This window comes from Lycorma delicatula, chromosome 9 (genome assembly GCF_047948215.1).
Source record: "Lycorma delicatula isolate Av1 chromosome 9, ASM4794821v1, whole genome shotgun sequence".
Taxonomy (NCBI): domain Eukaryota; kingdom Metazoa; phylum Arthropoda; class Insecta; order Hemiptera; family Fulgoridae; genus Lycorma; species Lycorma delicatula.
This window is the reverse complement of record NC_134463.1, coordinates 30645686-30667917: the sequence shown is the minus strand read 5'-3', so window position 1 is coordinate 30667917 and position 22232 is coordinate 30645686. Positions and strand designations below refer to the sequence as shown.

At 29.6% G+C, this 22232-nt stretch overlaps 2 protein-coding genes across 4 annotated transcripts in view; one reads left to right on the top strand and one right to left on the bottom strand.

The window, feature by feature from the left end:
* The first annotated feature begins 983 nt into the window (after window positions 1-983).
* LOC142329670 (pyridoxal-dependent decarboxylase domain-containing protein 1) overlaps window positions 984-22232 on the top strand; it is a 64441-nt gene continuing 43192 nt past the window's right edge. For 2 of the 3 annotated variants that reach the window (XM_075374349.1, XM_075374347.1), the window contains exons 1-4: window positions 984-1311; window positions 7363-7512; window positions 10633-10811; window positions 19242-19431. In XM_075374349.1, coding sequence (XP_075230464.1) covers window positions 1249-1311; window positions 7363-7512; window positions 10633-10811; window positions 19242-19431 — 582 coding nt within the window. In that variant the 5' untranslated portion in view covers window positions 984-1248. The remainder of the gene's footprint in view (window positions 1312-7362; window positions 7513-10632; window positions 10812-19241; window positions 19432-22232) is intronic. The other variant, XM_075374350.1, reaches the window with a different exon arrangement.
* Window positions 11789-13083, bottom strand: LOC142329671 (uncharacterized). The gene is made up of 2 exons (XM_075374351.1): window positions 12949-13083; window positions 11789-11938 (listed from the first exon to the last, which is right to left on the bottom strand). Exons 1-2 carry the CDS (start codon window positions 13081-13083, stop codon window positions 11789-11791), a joined length of 285 nt encoding a protein of 94 aa, XP_075230466.1.

Genomic DNA, 22232 nt, shown 5'->3' with positions numbered 1-22232 from the left:
TTCAGTGCTATCCCGCCAGTGTATTGTCTGCTTCTTTCGAAAAAATTTTCTCTTATGCAATTGCAGCAATAATAAGGTATATCCTTAATTAAATGTTCAGTTGATGTGCAATTTGCCATAAATTTTTTTCCGGGGGTTAAGTTCAAAATTTTTTTGAACAGAAATCTCAACTTTATTGGGGTCCTCATTTGGGACCTCGACTTCGAAGGCCCCGGTGCGTTGTACCAGCCTAGCGACGCCCTTCCGTACATATCATTTGGCTAATATCATCCTTTTAAGTTTAGACTTTTATTACATAGAAATGTCTTCCTCTTACTGAAGAGAAACACATTTGCCGAACTATTTTCCTTTACCATCGCTATTCTCCCTTTTATTTCCATTGCGCTCTTCCAGTCTTTATGCTGTAGTCCCCAAATATCTGTAATTCTTTACTTTTTCTATTCTTCCTTCATTTGTCCTTACCACTAAATCCTCTTTGTTGTTTACTTCTATTATTTTTGGTTTGCATATTTACTGAAATATTTCTATATTTAGTTTTTCCCATAAATAGAGTGTGCTAGATGTTTTTGAGAATTCTGCTTGGGTACATTCCCTTTCCGTATAACTTGAACTTTCATTCAGTCTACCGGTACGACAGTAATGCGTATCAGCATGCTTTAGAGTTGAATGTGCTGACTTTAAAGAAAGTTATTTACTAAATTACGTTTAAAAATTACCCATCAATAACTTATTAAAAAAAGTAATAAAATACTAATTCATCATTAAATGTGAAGGCGTGGCAAGTTTTGTTAGAATAGTATTTGTAAAACCACAGTCTCCATATTTTCAGTTTTTTATCAACCCATTTCAAAGATCTAGTTTTTAAAGAATGTAAGTATTTAAGACAGTGGTGGGAACAGTAGGTAGGATATATTTTAAACTTAACCAAATAGTTTTATTTCCCATGGGTTATGTTTTGGAGCGTTTGAACTATGATTGATTCGATTGTGGCAGTATAGCTGTGTTGGTTAACCTGCTTAAAATTTAATTGCAGTGTTCTATTATTGAAGATGACTGATTATTTCTAAATTCAAGATGAACTAACACATTTTAGTTAATTATGCGTTTCTCCATAATTTTATTCGCCGATTACAATATTCTTTTTACATCTAATGGACAGTTTATCAATTACTGACTTGCGTCGTATACGAGTTCAGTCAGCTGCCAAGTGAGATTTTCTGATGTCAGCTGTAATCAGAATTTGCCACGATGGCTGATGCCGGTGTAAACATTGCGAAAGTTAATTCAGATATGGATGAACCACGGACTGAAGTAAGTTTTTTTAAAGAAATAGTTTAAATATATATTTTTAATATTAATGCTAGTTTATTAGGTCGTGCTGCGTTTCTTCTACTGATAATTACGACATTAAACATCATTGGCTATCGATCTACTAATCTAACGTCAGTTTAAGTCGCGTAACTTCGCAATTTTCTTTAAAAGTGTTACTTTTACTATGTTTACAGTTACCGCAGTAAAAACTAAACTGAATTACCCAAGTATTGCTTCAAAGTTGAAATAGCAGGGTGTTAACCCTATTTACATTCTTAATTTTTGTAGAGGTTATGAATTAGTGTACATTTTTATCATTTACCAGTTTATAAAATAAATTTTTCCACGCTATCTTTTAGTTTATTGTATTATATTACCTTTAGAATACAAATTTTCTTAGTAAAAAATTTTTGAAATGAAGTGATCTTTCTGTTGATATATCAAAATTTGCTCACTTAAATTTATTCTTAACCAAATTATTACCCTCATTAAACTACTACCTTAATTCTTATGCAAATTGTTACTATTGAAATTCCTATTATGTTTGTATAATATAATATTCATTGAAACTCCCAACAAGCACTTTGACCGTATGCATTATGCAAAGTAATATCTTTCCTACATTTTAATTATAGTTATCTTTTTATCATTAATAGGTAGCAAGTGTTTATGATTAATTATAAAAGTTGTCAGTCTCTTGTATTGTCTAGTAATTTACATCATGCAGTGTTAAACTTTTGTTCCAACTCATTAACTACCAATAGAAGAGTAACAAATTGATCGCAGTCCAGACCAACCAAAAACGAAAAAAATTATTCAAAAAAATAACTTTATCAATACACTCAGTTAGGTAAACAAAATAACTTTTCTTAAATAATTGTTGGTTTCAATATCAGTTCTAAATATTTAATAAAAGAATTGAATGTGTAATATTACTTAATATAGTTTAGGTCGGTAAGAAAACATGTTAATTACTTTATTTTTCACTTTTTTGTTATAACCAATCTTATGTTTTGCACATCCTATCTTTGATCTGTTATGAGAAACAAAATAGTACTTTTGTTCACTTTCTTTGTTTACTCTTCTTAGAATGGAGTAGATGCAGTTCTGTTAATAATTTGAGTTTTGTAAAAAGTATTGAAGTAATGAAATAATTTTATATCTTTTTTGAAGTTAGATTGATGTGTTGCACATCTATATTGGCATGGCAATAGTTTTTGTTGTGCATCAGTGGTACGTTGCTGTTATTATGTTAATTTGGTTCAGTGGCTGCACTATATAGATTAATGTTTTAGCATATTGCTAAACTTGCCTTTTGGTTTGATTTCTAGCAAAATTTTGGTATTTTTTCCTTAGTCTTATTGTTATTATCAGCTGTTATTGGCAATCACCTATTTCTACAGAATAAATATTCTTCTGTGTGGATCAGGCTTTATTATTGGGTTAAATGATATGTGTTGCATTATACTTTGACTTAAGAAAATTAAATCTTTGTCATTATTTTAACAGGTGTTAAAATCTTAACTTGGAATTTCTCGATTTAAAGAAACAAGGGAAGAAATTTCTTCTTTGGTTTTTGTTGATTGCCTTTTTTTATTACTATTGAAAACTCTAAGATAGTAGCTTTTCACACCTTAAACTGTTTTATTTCATTTAATGTAAATTATTTATAGGACAACAGAAATATAAGTATTTTATAGTTGGTAAATAAGGAGGTTTTCCATTATCTCCTATAGTTTTTTTACTGTTAACTAGTAAAGCACAAATATATTAAATATTTGAATTAAGTTACTTTATATGCAATTTTTTGATAAACATGATTAATAAAGTCTTTTAAGATTAAAAATATATTTTTTTAAATTTCATTAAGTGGTATCTCTTTCTTCATTGATATTTTAATTATCTGTTGTATTTCTTCATTGGTGCTGTTGTAATTAGTGCTATGTTGAAATTGGTGGAAAACTCTTATAGTATATTGTTTTCGTCAACTTACTACCATTTATATATTATCTTGAAATTTATTGAGATTTTTGTTTTTTTGTAAAATTTTATTATTTTGGTTAATTATATGTTTTTCTTGTTTGAATCGTATGACATGATTTTTCAAAGGGTTGATTTTGTTGTATATAGTGCTTATAACATTAGTCTTTTTTATGGGAGAATGTGTTTCCATTTTGTCAGATGTAGTATTCAGGTGCGAACACTACAATTTATTTGTATACCTAGTTTCTTTAATGTAATACAGTAACATTTTTCTTGGAATTAAATTCTAGATTTTATAATTTATCTGTTTGTCATTGGCATATATTGTTAATGATCAATGTTCATTTACCTATTAGTTTGTTAGCAGATTAAAATAAAGGAAAATTGTAGGTTTATCAAGGAATGGTTGATTTAATTTCTGTATGCTATGAGTATGTTTCAGATTAGTGCATATTTACTTAACCACTTCTAAAAATATTTTTCTTATAATAAAATTGTTATCAGTTTAATAGTGTTGAGATAATGCCATTTACAGTTTTTATCACATAGAGAACAATATTTTTAATTTGTTGTATCCATTAATGATAAAAAGGTATTAGTAATTGATAATATATTTATTTTTACATTTTATTATTTAAAAAATATTGTATTCTTATGAATACAATATGAATTTTCACTTAAAAAGAAACTTTTTACACGTTTATGTTGTAATTTGTTAAATTCTTACAGATTTTAAAATGCCATTTCCTTTAAGTTGATTTTAAAATGCCATTTCCTTTAAGTTGATGAATCTCTTGTTTTCACCATAAGTAGATTAGTACAATATGTCTAAAGAATGGGAGAAAAGAAATTTTATTTATGTTTATAGAATGCTTTATTTACTAATCGGTATCATTTTCTTCAAAGTAGATCTCTTAAGAGTTATACATGGTAAGAGGTATTTCTCCCAGTTATCATTGCATTGTTGGAAGTCCTCTAGTGGTTGCTGTCAGCTAGTTCATTATAAATTTTTTGTTGTTAGCAGTTGGACAATTATGAAGTTTGAGATAGACTTTCAATTTGTGGGAAAAGTTATTAAAGCACAGATCAGGAGAGTTACCACAGTAATTGGTAAAACATTCTGTGATAATGAGTGCCGTGAGACAAGAAATGGTGTCACTTTCCAGTATTTAAAAAAAATATATATTTGACCATACACAAAGAACCTTGTCCTGAGTGTTTTCAGGAATTTCATGGTAATATTTTGATTGATAATTTGTCCCAAGTTCCTTATGAAAAATAATTCCTGTAAAAAAAAGTGTCAATTTCATTTTTGATTATTTATTCTTGTTTTCTTGGGATGTAGTTTGGATACTTATGGCTAACAAAAAACTCATTCTCGATTGACATTTTCATTTGTTTCTGTTATCAGAGATTTTTTTGGGTAATCCTTGTCATTCTAGATGTATTCAAGGTTAAGACAAACAACCTTTTGTTTATCCTTTTACTTATTGTATTGATAAATTTTTAACAAACCTTTTACATACTTTGTGCATACCTAATTTACAGGTTAAAATGTGTAGTGTAAAACAGTTTAAATGCATTAGTTACTTGTGTTTTCAATGTTGGTTGTCAATCTGACTTTAAAAAGTTTTTCCTTTTTCTATATCTATCTGTTTTATAAACTGTATGTTTTATAAACATACAGAAGGTATATTTATTTCAGTAAGTCATTTATTGAATGCAGAATAGCAATATTTATCACAATCTGGAACTATAATTTTTTTTTTTTAATTTTGATAAATTGATTCCTACAGGTCATCTAAGTATAATTCTAGATGTAGCTTCATTGTATGTTTTTATTAAGTTTTTGTGGCCTTGGCTGTAGTAACTGTTTTCTATGTAAATAAAACATGTAAGTATAATTAATGTTGTTTATTTTTGACATAAATTATTATAACTATGACTTAAATTTAAAAAGTAAAAGTAATAATTTAAAAAGTCAAAAAGTAATAATTTTTTTATTTATTGTTTAGCTTTCTAGCAGAATAAAAAATGTGTCTTAAAAGATATAGTAAGAATAATTGCATTGAAAGTTTATTCTTAGTTTTAAAATTATTTTTGTTAATGTATTATAAATAGTCTTATTGGTTCTATTAATAGATTTTATTTCATTAGAATTGCTTTACATTATTATACATAACAACCGTTACATACAAATGTGTGAATAATTAAAACAATTTATGACTCCAAATTAAAATAAAATAAATTTGATTTGTTTTATCATAAATTTTATTGATTTTCAACATATTTATATAACTGTGAAAATATAACTGTGAAAAGCAAGCTTGTGTCCATATAAACATGCATGTTCATGTGTGTGTATTCTTATGTTTTTATCTTTCCTTTTTTTCAATAAATTTTTTAATACTTATTTAGATGATAGTGATTATTTTACCATATGCCCTACCTAAATTAATTAATAAATCGTTTAATGTACCTTGCTACTTATTTTTATTATATTAAGATAAAATGAAAAGTTAAGAAAGCACATTAATAAAAGTACTGAAAGGAAATTACATCAATACCTGGTTCATGTTTTAATATATACTTATATTTTGACAAAGGTGGATCCACTGAAAAAGCATTAAGGTACCAATAATATTTACTTTTAGCAACTTTGTAAAATAATGTTCTTTTTACTTTATTTTGTTTTAATTATTGTAACAAAATATTGTGTCTTTTTCTAAGTCAAGGTTTTAAAAGTATTACCATTAATCCTCAGTGATTTAAATAATAAATAATTGTGCAAAAGGCTTTGCTGTTAATATGAACTGGTGCTGTTTGTTTGTATTTTAATAACTTAAAACTTTTTTTAAAGGTAAAAAGTAAAAATTTTATGCTTTTAGTATAAAAAAAATTTGAAAAGTTTATTTTTCTTATGGTTGCAAAACTTTGTTGGTCATATTAACTAACTATAGTATAGGTTAAAAAATACCAGATCTTAATCTTTTATATATAACATTTTTATATGAGTACTTCACCCTTTAAACAGAATAGTGAAACTGAAACTTATATTGTATTCTATAGAAACTGATTAAAGTTAATAAAAGAAGTTTTCATCATTTGATTTCATACAAAATTGATTAATCTGAACCTTTTGTTCCAAGTGGCTCTGGCCAATAATAAATTTTAGCTAGTAGGCATTGATTAAACAAAGTGTTAAAATTTAACTGGTGTGGCAAGTTAACCTTTTACATGGAAAGGAAGTAATTAATTATTGTTTTTATTCGACACAATCATGTTTTTCTTAATAAAAAAATTTTTACTTATAAATTTTTACTTAAAATTTTTATCAATTTATTCTTTTTTCATTCTTTTATCATACTTTTAAATCAGCGATGTAGTTATCAGGTGATACCAGTATGGGGGCTTCTATGATAAAATCCATCAAAGGTAATGAGAGAACTACTGACAGATGATTAGATCAGTAGCCATAAAGGATCATTAAGTCTTATTCAATTTTGTTTAAAATATTTATATAATTTTATATATTTATAAAAACAGAATATATAAATGTGTATGTGTATATATATAAAATATATTTATATTTTATAAATATATAAAATTATATAAATATTTTAAACAAAATTGAATAAGACTTAATGATCCTTTATGGCTACTGATCTAATCATCTATCTGTCAGTAGTTCTCTCATTACCTTTGATGGATTTTATCATAGAAGCCCCCATACTGGTATCACCTGATAACTACATCGCTGATTTAAAATACACATTTATATATTCTGTTTTTTATACAATTCTTGTGCAGATAATTTTTGTAAGATCTCAGGATAATGTATATATAATTAATTGAGAGCATGAATTGAATCCTTACTAAAATTTAACGGGTAATATGTTTTGTTATATTATAATAGAATTTTTTTCAAATTAAGTTTTGATTAATTTTGATTTTTGCTATTATGTAGTACAGGTTAATTAATAGTCTATAGATTTTTTCTTGATACTATAAATATGTGCATCTTATTTGATTTCTGCTAATACGAACTAATACATTGTATTGTTTTAGAAGAGTGCTGTTGAAGAAATAGAGTTTCAAGTATCACAAGTTATTGGTAGGCTTGAAGAAGTTGCAGTTGGAAGAGGTGGAGGTACACCGCCTTCACCTGTATTAGAATTACCAAAAAGTAATTCAAAAGATATATTAACACAAGTTCAGGTAAATTTTGATATTACTTGTGAAAGCATATGTTATTGTTACAACATGAAAAATGTATTTGTTTATACTGGCAATCTAATTGATTTTGACTGCTTATTATTAATACTAGCTAGGAGGGATCTTGTACTATGAAGATTTTTCATCTAATTAAATAGATCATTTAAAACTGTGAAAAAGAATTTCCTATGAAAGGAGTTTCATATCGAATTAAACTACAAGGTGGTATGTTTTTAGTTTATAAGGATTATAAATGATCAAACATTATAATTGTGGTAAATACTAGGTGTTTTTTTAACAGAAAAATAAATACAGTAAATACTAGGTGTTTTTCAATAAAGGAAGTTATCAATTCGACAATCTTTTTTTATGTACATTATGCAATATCTTCGACGTTAGTAAACCAGTTTTGATAATTTTTTTTAATTGAGAGTATACATTTGGGATGGTCCTATAAATTTTAACCCAATCTGGTATAATCTTAGGAAAAATGTGACTAAAGTGACTAAAGTCACTTTACACTATATTAAAACTAACAGTTAGTACTAACAGTTAGTACTTATCTGTCATTCCAGAGTATTACTAAAAAAAAAAAATTACTTAAAACGATGGAAAATATGACAAAAAGTTGGCGTCAGATTATTCTGACAAAGGCCTTAATCATGCACATCATCCATGTCAAAATATTCTGTCAAAGACTGGTAAGGCATTGTTAAATATATCTATATATAGATACTAGATGACTAAATGCTAAACTGACTAAACTGCTAGGTGACTAAATGGGATATTCCCATGTGTAAAATAGGATCTCAAGAAAAAATATAACAGAATATCATCTCACGATCATACCTCATCTTGAGTTTGCTTAGGTATGTACTTGGTGATAATATATGTACCTAAGCATCTATAAGTATTCTTTTTATCGAGGAACGTTGAGAGGCTTTACTCACTCCAACGCTGGGCCAATATAAGGATTATCTCTGCATATAGGACCATATTGGGAGTAGTGGCAGAGGTGATAGCTGGAGTGCCACCAATTCATCTCCAGACACTGGAGATTAAAGTGTTTGATGGAAACACTTTAATCTCCAGTGTCTGGAGATGAATTGGTGGCACTCCAGCTATCACCTCTGCCACTACTCCCAAGGAACAGCAAAGGCGGAGGCCAGACAGACAACGCACAGCTGAATGGCAGTCATTGGGAGGAGTCAATAAACGGTGCTTGGATGAAGATACCACGCCTTGAACCATGGCTCCAAAGGGGATTTGGGGAGTGTTTGGCATGAAGTGTTTCAACACTCCATTTGGCATGGAGTGTTTGGGGCGTACCTCTACAGATTTGGCAGGAAGGACACTCCGACCTATATCTATTGCGAGGAAGAGGACACAGTGGAGCATGTATTCTTTCAATGTAGATGATGGGAGGACGTCAAACGGCTGAAGGGACTTGACCTTGGGCTCAAACGGGGGTCAAATGGTTGACCCCAGACACCTTGGTGAGAAGTTGCATCACTGACCTCACAGATACTGCAGAGTAAAGGCAGGGAAGAAGCACTCTGGAGCGTAGAGAAATATGTTGGAAAGAACTAAGATGTTACGGAATAGCAATACCTGATCTACCAGGGTTGGAGCTGCATCTGGCCTTATTATTTAGATTAAGGTTCTTAATAATTAGTATTATTAAGAACCTTAATCTAATAACTAAGCTTATTTTATGCTTAAGATTAGTATGTTCTGAATTGTAATTGTTAAAGTTATGTTTTTTAGTCTTGTTTTATATTTGATGTTTATTTGCGACTTCAAAAAATGAAGGAAGTTGGAAACGTGGCAACGTCTAGGGCCAGGTAGGCAGCCTCCTTGCTTAGGACACCTTGGCTCACCCACACACAAGAGCGGGTTAGTCAGGGTGCTTCCGCTGATGGCATGGAGGACCCTGATGGTATGAGAGAGCGTGTTGAGGAGTAGGGCGTGTGCAAAATGCATGCCTGGAACCTAGTAGGTAGAAGCGGATCCATTTTGGCCAGAAGTGGATGTCAGGCTGTTTCTATAATCCAGTAGAGATCCCAATGGGGGCCTCTGGGAGGGGATCTGCTGCCATCTCCAGAGCGATTAGGTAGTAATGCTTTAAGGCTGTACCAGTCGATTTATATTGAATAGTCAAGTTGTAAAAGTATTTGTATATCAATAGTAAAAGTATTTGTTGTAAATACTTTACATTTTAGTTATATTATTTTTTTCAACTTACTATTAAGTGGGAAATTTTAAAAATATTTATATTTTCAACTTACTATTAAGTGGGAAATTTTAAAAATATTTATAAAATCCTTTTGCTCAACATGGCTTAGTGATATTTATATTGTTTTGATATGGACAACACAAAACTCATGCTCTATAGCAGGGTCTTAAATATTGGTTTCTGAATTTTTTTATTTTTGCTAAAATTTATTTAGGTTTCTTACCTTTTGTGTTTCATGATCAGGCATTCTTTTTTTATAGCTACATTTTTAAACAAATAAAATTAAGAATGTAAAACAAAATTAATAATTTAAAAAAAGAATGGCTAAACCCATTATTTGGATTGGAATTCTAAGAGTCATTTGGATTGGAATTCTAATAGTCAATTAGATTATTTGAGTAGACTACTACAGATTACTTTTGTTGTATGTAAAATACTTATATGAATCTTATTTTTATATATTGATAAATAGTATTCAGTAGCTTGACCTACGTGCCATTTTTCCTAATCCACAAAGACCTGGTTTGATTTATTAGGCAACTATTGTGCCCTTGTTTAGGTTTTTTTGTGCAAAGCTGGATAGGAAACAGAGCACTATAAGCACTATTGCTATACTTGGGTGATTATCCAATAAAGAAGAAATAATGGATAAGGAAAGGAATAATCAATCCTAAAAAATTTTTGAAATTTTACTAGTTGAACCATATTCTGTTTTTGATCTTAAGAAATTGATTGTCACTTGTGCTTTTTGTCTTATTGAGTTTCTTACTCTGTTGTTATAAAAAAATATTTGTTAAGTAGACTTTACATTAGTTAGTATACAGTTTCATTTGAAATGAGTTGTTTTAAAAATATAATTTTTTAGTATAATTTTTCTGTATGTTTAGGATTTGTTGCATAATGATGAGGAGGATGATATTCCTAGCCCAATAACACCACAGGTCCGGTTGTCATTAATTTCTCATGCAATTACAGTTTATTCTTCATGTCTGGATAGATCTCATATTCAATCTGTTACAGCTCGATTTAATTCTGATACAACTAGATGGATTACACAACTGTTTAGGTATGTATGTTTGATAATTTTAACATAAAAGAAATAAATTATATGACATCTTTATGTTGTTTTTAATTGAAAAGTATGTTTTGTATGTAAGTAAGTGTAATGTTTAAAGCAGTGTATTTTGTTTGTTATATCTGCGTAGTTATCTGTCATAACTGTTTTATGTTATATAAATATGTTATATAAATAAGATTGTTTATAAACTGATAAAAAGTTATTTGTTTTTAAAATATTATGTACAGATGGATTTTTTTAAGAATGTACATGGCCCCCCTTTACATGAGTATGACATGACGTGCTATTGCAGCTTACTTAAAAAAAAAATTATATATATATAAATTGTCATATAAATTGTGATATGAATAGGCACTTTTATTTTTATTATTTACTGAAGGAATTATCAAACTTTCATCTTAATGAGGTTTATTAATTAAAAGTACACAGATTTTCTTTTTAACTAATAGCAATTTTTTAACTGCAGTAGTTAAAGTTGTAATCCAAGCTTAAAATTAAATTGTGTCTGCACAATTCAGTTACATTCCTGCTTTGAAGAAAATCATTTTTAAAAATAAAATTAACAGGTATGCACTACTATTATTTGTATGTCACTCTGCAGCTAGTGTGGTGTTATTTTTTAATTCAGTTAAGTTTGTCAGCAATGTTTTGTATCTGTTATAAACATGCTAATTATTATTATTATTATTGCTAATGATAAAAACAAAAAAAGATTATGTTAATGACAAAAATATACCTGTATTTATTACATTTGTGTCTGTACAAACTTGTGTGCTATTTTATTTCCTTTTAAATTAATTTTCTTTCGAATTATATTCTTGTGATAATAAATTACAACCAGATTTATATTTTATATAGTAACAGGTAAAGTAGTTGAAAGAACTTGTTAATTGCAGTAAATATGAATGTTAACTGAAATACACAGAAGAGTTTAAAAGTTATGAATTTTGTTTGCTGCATTATGTTTACTTCTTCTTTTTTGGTGTGTCCCATCCAAGATCTGGCCGTGCATTACAGGCCATGTAAATAAGAGCTCCTTGATTAGGGATTGGTTGGATAGCCACATACGTACGTCTATCTGGTGACCATGAACTCTTGAATGACATTGCTTTTTTCTGAGAACAAAAAAGAAATTTTTACACCTCATATTTACTGCAACTTATATTATTTGTTGAACATATTCTATTATTTCTATTATTCTTCATTGATTCTTTTTTATTCTTCCTTTCATTACTAATGGATCATCTGTATGATCTGCAACCTTTTTGATGTGCAACCTTTTTTTTATTTTGGTTATTATTAAGAAAGAATGATGCACATTAAAAAGTTATGATCACTGCGGTGATCATAAATATACAAAAATTAAAAAAAGATGTTTTATAAAAATTTTGGATTAAAAATCAAACTACATTATTGGTTAGGTTAGGTATGTTGATATACATTCAGTTCTGAATCATTAGTTGATAAAAATTAATATTTTTAAAACTCTTAAACCTTTTCTTTATTATTCAGAATTCTGTTCCATAATAGTAAGAGGTATAAAAGAGGTGTAGTAATTCATACAGAAAAAACTAAAATGAATTACTGTATGAACTACTAAGTGAAAAAAAAAATTAAAGAAAAACAATTTTTTAATTTGGATTTTTTTATTACTGATGTAAATAAATGAACAGATATCAAGAATGAACAAACATTGTGAAGGGAAAGGTGTCCACCATTAGACATAATTTTGATAAGTGCATCTCTTTAATTCTCTGCCAAACAGGTTTTCAGGTTTCCAGTTGAACATTGTGTAATCTGGGTTTGTTCAAAGAGGAAAATTTAGCATTCAACTGTTAATTTAATCTTAATCTAATTTTCTGTATTAACTATATACAGACTAAATTTAATCTTAATCTATTTCTCTGTTAGTTTGCAAGTTAATTTTATTAAATAAATAAATAGTATTCTTTAGGTTTAAATTCTTTTTTTCTAATTTTTGTTAACATTTTGCATATGTTTGAAAATAATTTTGTAATAAATAAAGCTAAATATTGTAATTAAATTCATAAAAACAGGTATGAAGTGCTGCCAGTATAATATAATTTTTATTTCTTTTGTGATTTAAAAATTTATAAAAACTTACCTTTCCTTTTACAGATTCCACTTCTCGTTCATGTTCTAAGCAGGACCTCATAAGAGTTAACAGATATTTGTAGAATTCATTCCTTGATTTTTTAACCTTAAGATCAGATGATTTTAATTTACATACTCGAGACATCCATCTTTTTATTATCTCTTTATCTGAAATTTCAAACAGTTGTTGAGTATTAATTTTTTTTATTAGAGACAAGATGGTTTTTTCTAGCCTTCTCTTTTGATAGAACTGCTGCATTTATTCATTGAAATAGGTTTCAAATTGTTTACCTTTATTGCTTCAGTAATAGTAGGTACATGATAATGCAATTTTGTATGTATTAAAAATGAATGTAGAAGGTATAATGAGTGATATGAAGAGTTTTAGGTTTTTTTTTTGTTACATATGGGTCTGGTCTAGGACAGAAAATAAAAACATTTCTAGAGAAAAGGTTTTCCGCCAGGAAAACTTAGTAGCTAAATTAGTTCTTTAACAAGTTAAAAAATACAGTAGTGAGTGCAGTCCATATGGATTAAAAAAAAAATCACAATTATTTTTTTTTTAAAACAAATCCTTTTTTGTACCAAATACAGTAATAACAAATATTGCACTTTTTTTCATTTTTTTGATTAGAACTTTAAATAAGTTCTAATCAAATCTAATCATTTTTTGATTAGAACTTAAGTTCTAATCAAATCTAATCATTTTTTTGATTAGAACTTTAAGTTCTAATCAAAAAAAGTGCAATATTTGTTATTACTGTATTTGGTACAAAAAAGGATTTGTTTTAAAAAAAAATAATTGTGATTTTTTTTAATCCATATGGACTGCACTCACTACTGTATTTTTTAACTTGTTAAAGAACTAATTTAGCTACTAAGTTTTCCTGGCGGAAAACCTTTTCTCTAGAAATGTTTTATTTTCTGTCCTAGACCAGACCCATATGTAACAAAAAAAAAACCTAAATACATGTTTAATTTAGAAATGTTAATTTTATATATTATATATAAATAACATTAAATTATATTATATATATAACATATTTGATTATGATTGATCCTATATACCTGCAAAATTCATTTTCTGATTAGAGAATTTAAAAATGTATTAAGTGCTGTACAAACCTTCTCTGGAATGTATCTGTCTCATAATATTTTCTCCAGTTTTCAAGTCCCTAATGAACTCTTCATCATACAGTTCTGCAGCCATTGTGAATTTGTAGGTTTTTCATAAGTATGTTAAAAAAGGAAGTATGGTAAAGAGGTAGGTTCTTCTTTAAATATAGAATTTACATTTATTACTGTATTTTTACTAACTATTTTCATAAAAAAGGAACTATAGAAATTTGAATACTTTTCACTACATTTTTATTTATGGAATATTGTTTCCTTAGTAACCAGAATATTGTTTCCTTAGTAACCAGTATTAAACAGTTTATTAAGTGTTATTATTATTAAACTTTGTAGCAAAGTGGTTGCTGTACATTTTGAATACAATAAAATTTTCTAATTTTTAATCCGAGTATGTTTTATTTTTATGCGACAGAAATCAAATTATACTATTACTTTTTTTTTTATTAATTTCATTTAATATTACAATATGTTATGAAATATTATGAGTAATCAAATCATATGATGCAATTATTATTCATATAATATTATAACATATGTTAATAATCCAATATAACAAATAATTATTATTATAATATGTTAATGTAATATTTAGTATTATATGATCTATATTATATCAAACATTTCAATCATTGAATAACATCATTATAATTACTGTTTAGTGATATAAATATATATATTCATATAAAATATTTATTTTGACAATGATAGGATGTCCTCCCCAAGTTTTAACTACATTTAATTTTTTTTATGATCAGTTTGCATCAAGTGAAAAAATGTCATAACTTGCATTTAAATGCCAGTTCTAAGTTTGAATCCAGAAATGTTTAAATGAAATATAGTGACTGTATCATTTCACATTCAGAGATTATTGACATTTTATGCAATTTTACATGAAATTTATTACATTTTTTCTGTAATGCTTCATACCCAACTTGAGATATATTTATTTGGCCGAATGTTTATGTTGATTATTTTATTTCACTTTATGGTGTTATCATAAGAATTATTTATTATTTGGGAGTGTAATGTTTATTGGAATATAAATTGTTTTATGAAATACTTGTAATTATTAATGAGGGATCTTTATAGATTATATGTAACCGTTACATTCGCATGCCAGAATAGCATTTAAACTATTTGCATTATGGAGAGTAAATGACAGGAACAGTTATAAACTGTTTAGCCCAAACTGACATTTTTCAATTATTCATTGTGTAGCATTAACTTGTTAGATTAATGCTAAGTATATATTTTTTTATGAATATATTGCCATATAAATTTTTGGTTTTGGCATGAAAATAAAGTTATAAATTTTTTAAACTTATTTTCTGTATTCTCTCAAGTTATTGGCTATTTTGTATTCTCTCAAGTTATTGGCTATTTTGTATTCTCTCAAGTTATTGGCTATTTTGTGTTAGTTTAAATGATAATCAATGTTCTGGTGCATACTTTTTTATTTCGGTAATTATTTAGTTGAGGTGCCTCATCCGAAATCACAAAAACATATCAATTCATTCAAAATTAATATTTATTCATTTAATGATGTATTTTGGGTGTCGGAAAATAGAAAATTAGTAAAAATTTATAGTGATACAAAAATACGCAATACAGAAATTCACAAATACGAATTACATAGTGATACGAAAAAAATACTTATATCATAGTGAAACATATTTAAAGATATAAACAGTTAGTCTGAATTAGATTGCGATGATACTTCTGCAGAATCATTGTGATTTGCCGAATCAATGTGTATCTCACTTATAATTTGCCATAAATGGTGAAATCGTGTTTTATAATCACAGTACTTCCTTTTAAATAAAAATTTGGCCATATCTCCATTGAAATGATATTTAGAATTTCCATAATGTGGCACATTGCCTTTTACTTACTTCCATTGACGTTCAGTTGTCTGCGTATGTGCCCCAGTGTCCGGATCTATAAAATTGTATGTATGATTCACAGTCAAGTGTTGGAAGCCTGCTGTAAACATTCATAAGATTTCTAACAGCCACTAATAATTGTAGTACCTGGGTGCACATAGTCCTTTATAATGCGGAGCAAAGTTTCCTTATCACGGTACTATGAAAACTTATCACTGGTACTATGAAAACTTCTTTTGTGTCTCGTTGTATTCCACCAAATATCCAATTTACATTTATAATTCTGCTGTGATTATATTTTTGTTTACCGATTTTGGCTTCATCAATTTCTACAACTTTGCCTACTCCTCAGACCTTTTTCAAATTAGTACACAAATATTTAAAAAAAATTTCCCGAAAATAATTGCTCCAATCTTCCACACATAGTACTAGATGATAAATTCAGCTCACTACACCAAATATCTTGTCGAGGTGGCTTTATTACATACCATATTATGAAGAAACATAAAATAACATAATATAGGTTATTCTAACCTAGCAGTGGCTAACCATGTATCAGCATATTGCAAAATGGCTAAATTACACTTCTGACTTTCATATTTCTTATGTTTGTTAAGTACACGAAGGTGGTTATACAACGGAAGATGTGTCGATCGTCATTCAGCTTCATTTCATTATTACACGATGGACATTGTCTGTGTTTCGGCAAAATGCCATAATTGTAAAAAAGCAAAATGTCATAATTGTAAAAAAATTGTTTCACATTTTCAACCGACTGAGAGAATTCAATTAGTGTAATAAATGTAAATTCACAATTTTAACATATACATTTCAGGTCTAGCTAGTTTTTTTTTCATCCATTGTAGTTTACTCTATTTACTTACTGAACACTGTAAATTCTATAAAGAAAACTCAGAAAATTTAAACGCCTTGTAAGAATAACAGACAACAATGTAATTTAATGAATAAGTTATAAATAATAAAAGTAGTGTAGTAAATAAGAAAGAATTCTACATTATCCAGAGGTGAGAATCTGCATTACCGAGTGTATTCAGTATTCAGATATCTACTTTTCCGACACTTCATTTCCATCATAAAATACATTCCAAAAGATTTCACAACAATTTGATATGTTTTTTGTGATTTTGGGGTGAGGCACCTCAACTAAATAATTACCTTTATTTCTATGTGTATCTTTATTTCTGTCTGATCAAATTGTTGAGTAAAAAAAATCATATAAATCGATTGTAATTATCGGATTGTAAATATGCACCAAATAAATATCTTCAATATATTCCACCCATTTATCGACTTTACCTTTCTTATTATATATTGGTGTACCATCTTTATTTAACACATTATTAGATTTTAATTTATGTACCCCAAATTTTTCCTTAAATTTCCTGTATGCTCCATCTATTTTACCAATGTTCATTTCTCTTTCCACTTCTGAACACTTTTCTTTAATCCACTCTTCTTTCGCTAGTTTGCACTTCGTGTTTATAGCATTTCTTAATTGTCGATAGTTCCTTTTACTTTCTTCATCACTAGCATTCTTATATTTTCTACGTTCATCCATCAGCTGCAATATATCGTCTAAAATCCAAGGTTTTCTACCAGTTCCCTTTGTTCCTCCTAAGTTCGCTTCTGCTGATTTAAGAATTTCCTTTTTAACATTCTCCCATTCTTCTTCTACATTTTCTACCTTATCTTTTTTACTCAGACCTCTTGCGATGTCCTCCCAAATATCTTCTTTACCTCCTCTTCCTCAAGCTTCTTAAATTCCACCGATTCATGTGACACCTTTTCTTCAGGTTTTTAAACCCCAATCTACATTTCATTATCACCAAATTATGGTCGCTGTCTGCTCCAGGGTAAGTTTTGCAGTCAACAAGTTGATTTCTAAATCTTTGCTTAACCATGATATAATCTATCTGATACCTTGCAGTATCGCCTGAATTTTTCCAAGTGTATATTCTTCTATTATGATTTTTAAACTGGGTGTTGGCAATTACTAAATTATACTTCGTGCAAAACTCTATAAGTCTGTCCCCTCTTTCCTTCCTTTTGCCCAGCCCGTATTCACCCACTATATTTCCTTCTTTACCTTTTCCAATGCTTGCATTCCAATTTCCAACTATTATTAAATTTTCATCTCCTTTTACGTGTTTAATTGCTTCATCAATCTCTTCGTATACACACTCTACCTCATCATCATCATGGGCGTTTGTAGGCATATAGACGTTAACAATCGTTGTTGGTTTAGGTTTTGATTTTATCCTTATTACAATGATTCTATCGCTATGCGTTTTGAAATACTCTACTCTCTTCCCTATCTTCTTGTTCATTATGAAACCTACTCCTGCCTTCCCATTATTTGAAGCTGAGTTAATTATTCTAAAATCACCTGACCAAAAGTCAGTCGCCTTCCTCTTCCCACCGAACCTCACTAATTCCTACTACATCTACATTTATCCTATCCATTTCCTTTTTTAAATTTTCTAGCCTACCAGCCTTTTTTAAACTTCTAACATTCCACGATCCGACTCGTAGAATGTTATTTTTTTAATTTTCTGGTGACCCCTTCCTTAGTAGTCTCCACCCGGAGATCCGAACGGGGGACTAGTTTACCTCCGGAATATTTTACCAAGGACAAGCCGTCCTTGGTAAAATATTATCTTTATTTCTGTAAATATGCACCAAATAAATATCTTCAATATATTCCACCCATTTATCGACTTTACCTTTCTTATTATATATAAGCCGGCTTGGTCCAATGGACCAAGCCGGTCCATTGCTTTCAGCTGCGCAGTACTCAGAGGACTGAGTGATGTTGATATGGCCGTTTAAGTCGTCCTGACTCACGCCCCTAACAACTACTGAAAGAGCTGCTGCCCTCTTTCAGGAATCATTCCTTAGTCTGGCTCTCAGCAGATACCTCTCTTTAGTAAATTAAAATGTATCAATTATAATTATTTCCTTTAAAAATTGATTTTATATTTTATCTGTGACCTCAATCATGGTTTTACCACATTTTTTCTTGATCCGTCTAGGTAAATGGTATCAGTTCATCTTGTTGCCTGTCGATTCGTACATTTACACATTACTGATGTAATTTACTAAGCTAATAAATTAAAATCACAACAGGTATAATCAACATTCATAAAACTGATTAGAAATTCCAAGTAGAAGAAGTTCTGAATTGAATAACTATTTATGCCTTTTTGTATTGTTTACTATTTTACTTTTGCTTTCTCTAATTAATATTATTTGTTTTATTTTTTAGGATGCCTGAATGTGGCGTATGTTATCATGATGATCAAATGGAAGGTACAGTTAGAATAGCTAGAACACTATTACATGCTAAATATGCACATTATATGGAAGAAGGATATGAAGTTTTGAAATCTAAACCTCCTGTAATTTATAGTAATGTAGCTGCACCTCTTGGTATTGTTCATCATATATGCAGACAGGTGAGTTTAGAATAATTGTGCCTTAATTTTTAGTACTCGTGAGTAAACTTAGATTTAGATTACTATAGAATATCCCTGACTTTACTTAATAGGTACTTCAACTTTTATTGGTTCCTTTATGCCAACCCTAGATAGGAAGTAGAATTTCTGGAGAAGTCACAAGCAGAATTATTTCATTACCGAATTTCACCTAGGAAAGAACTTCTCCAACAGTTATTCCTTCCCTTGAAGATTGTCTCATTTCTCATGATTTTGATTCTAAAAGAAGTCAGAATAATGTGTGAGGATCTAGTTAATAGGAGCCAACCCACCGGGTTGGCCTAGTGGTGAACGTGTCTCTTCCCAAATCAGCTGATTTGGAAGTCGAGAGTTCCAGCATTCAAGTCCTGGTAAAGTCAGTTATTTTTACACGGATTTGAATACTAGATCGCGGATACCGGTGTTCTTTGGTGGTTGGGTTTCAATTAACCACACATCTCAGAAATGGTCGAACTGAGAATGTACAAGACTACTCTTCATTTACACTCATACATATCATCCTCATTCATCCTCTGAAGTATTATCTGAACGGTAGTTACCGGAGGCTAAACAGGAAAAAGAAAAAGTTAATAGGAGCTAAACCTCAAGTAGATTACAGTTACTTATTTTCTTAACCAGCATTCAGAAATGTTAAATATCTAAGATTCAGATTTAAGTGTAATAATTGAAAATGTTCATTAATTTGGAATGTCAACAATACTCTGTTAACTATCCAACATGAAACCTATATGTAGTGGCTTCCTGTTCTTTTTTCAAATTTTTCTATTCAGGAGTAAATGATAGTCCCTGACGTGTTCCAGGTATTATGAACTATCAGATTCTAAAGTTGCAGTATAAGATCTTACTGAAGACTTGCTTTTTTTGTTATCTTGATCGGTAATAGCGATTTGCCTCAGAGTCAGCTACACAGATGGGTGGTTGGGAAACCAGACTGGATTGAGTACACAAATTTATTTAGCCAATATAACGAAAGTGACAGAGCAAGATTCACCACTTTCCAAGTTTGCACACCTATACTCAATAGAGCAAGTGAAAAAAAAAAAAAATAAAAATATATATGTATATGTACATCCCTCTTACATCTGAAAAATCATGGTGGCCTGCTCTTCCTTGGTGGAAAAAAAAATATGGAGTGCTTAAGGGATCATCTTAGGGCTTTTGTAATATCCATCCTAGGCCTATATGACAGAAATGCTCTCTGCACCTATCGCAATTCGAGGGCTGTATGCTGTTGAGTGTTTCGGTGTGTTAAGTGGAATCATGGCTAAACTATGTTAATACCATTTCTTGGACAACTCCATCATAAATTGTTTGGAGAAAAGTACAGGCCATGTGCAGATCAGAAAATTCATCACTGTCAATATGACTAGAAAGTAACAGCATCCTCCTTAGTGTGCCAATTGATTTGGTGAGCACTGTTGGTTACTCTTTTAGGTCAGTTTCAGTTATGTCATCGTATTCTTTCACGAGTTTATGATGTATAAGTTGCAGGTAGAAAGTCTACCTCTTATCAGAGATTCGCAAAATGAATTAAACATTTTCTTTTGATGAACTAAGGTATACCTTAAATAATTCCTGTGACATTTCCCCTGGAAATGTTAATATCAGGTTCAGTATGTTATATCACCTACCAAATACTACATTATGACATCTTTTTTCTATTTACAATAAAATATTCTCTGACCAGGTGTTTCTGGATTCTTGGTCAGAAGCATTGGTGATTCTCATACCGAAACCTGTTAAAGATAAATCATGCCCCACAAGTTATCATCCTATGACCTTAACGAATATCCTGTGCAAGTTGATAAAGTGGAGTACCTTGAGAGCCCCTGAATAGTGCAATTGTTGCAATGTAATGTCCTAATTGCCCCAGAACAATGCAATTTCCAACAAGGTAGATTGGCTGTTGACTTGTAGTTGCTCTGGAATCTGTTATTCAGAATGCCTTCCTACTTCAACAATTCCTGGTTACTGTATTTTTTGATGTGCAAAAGGTGTATGACAGGGCAACAGGGCATGGAGGAGAGAAATCCTAAATACACTGCATGAATGGAGTATACAGGGAAATTTCCTTTCATTTATCAGGGGTTTTCCTCGGTAGTCTGTCCTTTCAAGTTTGAGTTGGAAGGATGATAACCGAAAGTTTCACACTAGAAAACGTAATACCACAGGGATGTGTCCTAAGTTAACTTATTTGCCATAGCCATAAATAGTATAACAAACTGCATGTGAAAACATTTTATGTTTTCTTTATTTGTTGATGATTGTTTATTTATTTAGCATCTAGAACTTCAGGTACCAGTTAAATGCTGCTCCAAAATTCAATAACCCATTTAGAAACATGGTGTAAAACAACTAGATTCACATTTTCTCTAGAGAAAATGAATGCATCTGCTTTTCACACTTAAGAGAAGATGTTGACCCTCAACTGTTTTTGCATGGTGAACTATTTGAACCACGCACATGGGTTAGATTTCTAAGAATGTGGTTTGACCAACAACTAATGTGGGTAACACATTTAAAGGAGCTAAAGGTAAAATGTTTAAAAATGCTAGACATGCTGAGAGATATCTAATACTCTTGGGGAGCTGACTGAGTATATATGTTGCACTTCTACTGAGCTCTGGTCCATTCCTACGTAGACTATGGCTGCATGGCTTATTCATCCTCTTGGTCCATCATTCTTAGAATGCTCGAAGCAGTCCATCAATTTATTCATCCCTCTTGCTACAGGTACATGTTGTTCAAGCCCTATGGTAAGT

What these genes read in the sequence shown, in the direction of transcription:
- LOC142329671 (XM_075374351.1), bottom strand. Translation starts at nt 13,083, where the DNA reads ATGTCTCGAGTATGTAAATTAAAATCATCTGATCTTAAGGTTAAAAAA. An exon ending in TGGAATCTGTAAAAGGAAAG is followed by an intron (nt 11,939 to 12,948) that starts GTAAGTTTTTAT and finishes TTTTGTTCTCAG; the next exon opens with AAAAAAGCAATGTCATTCAA.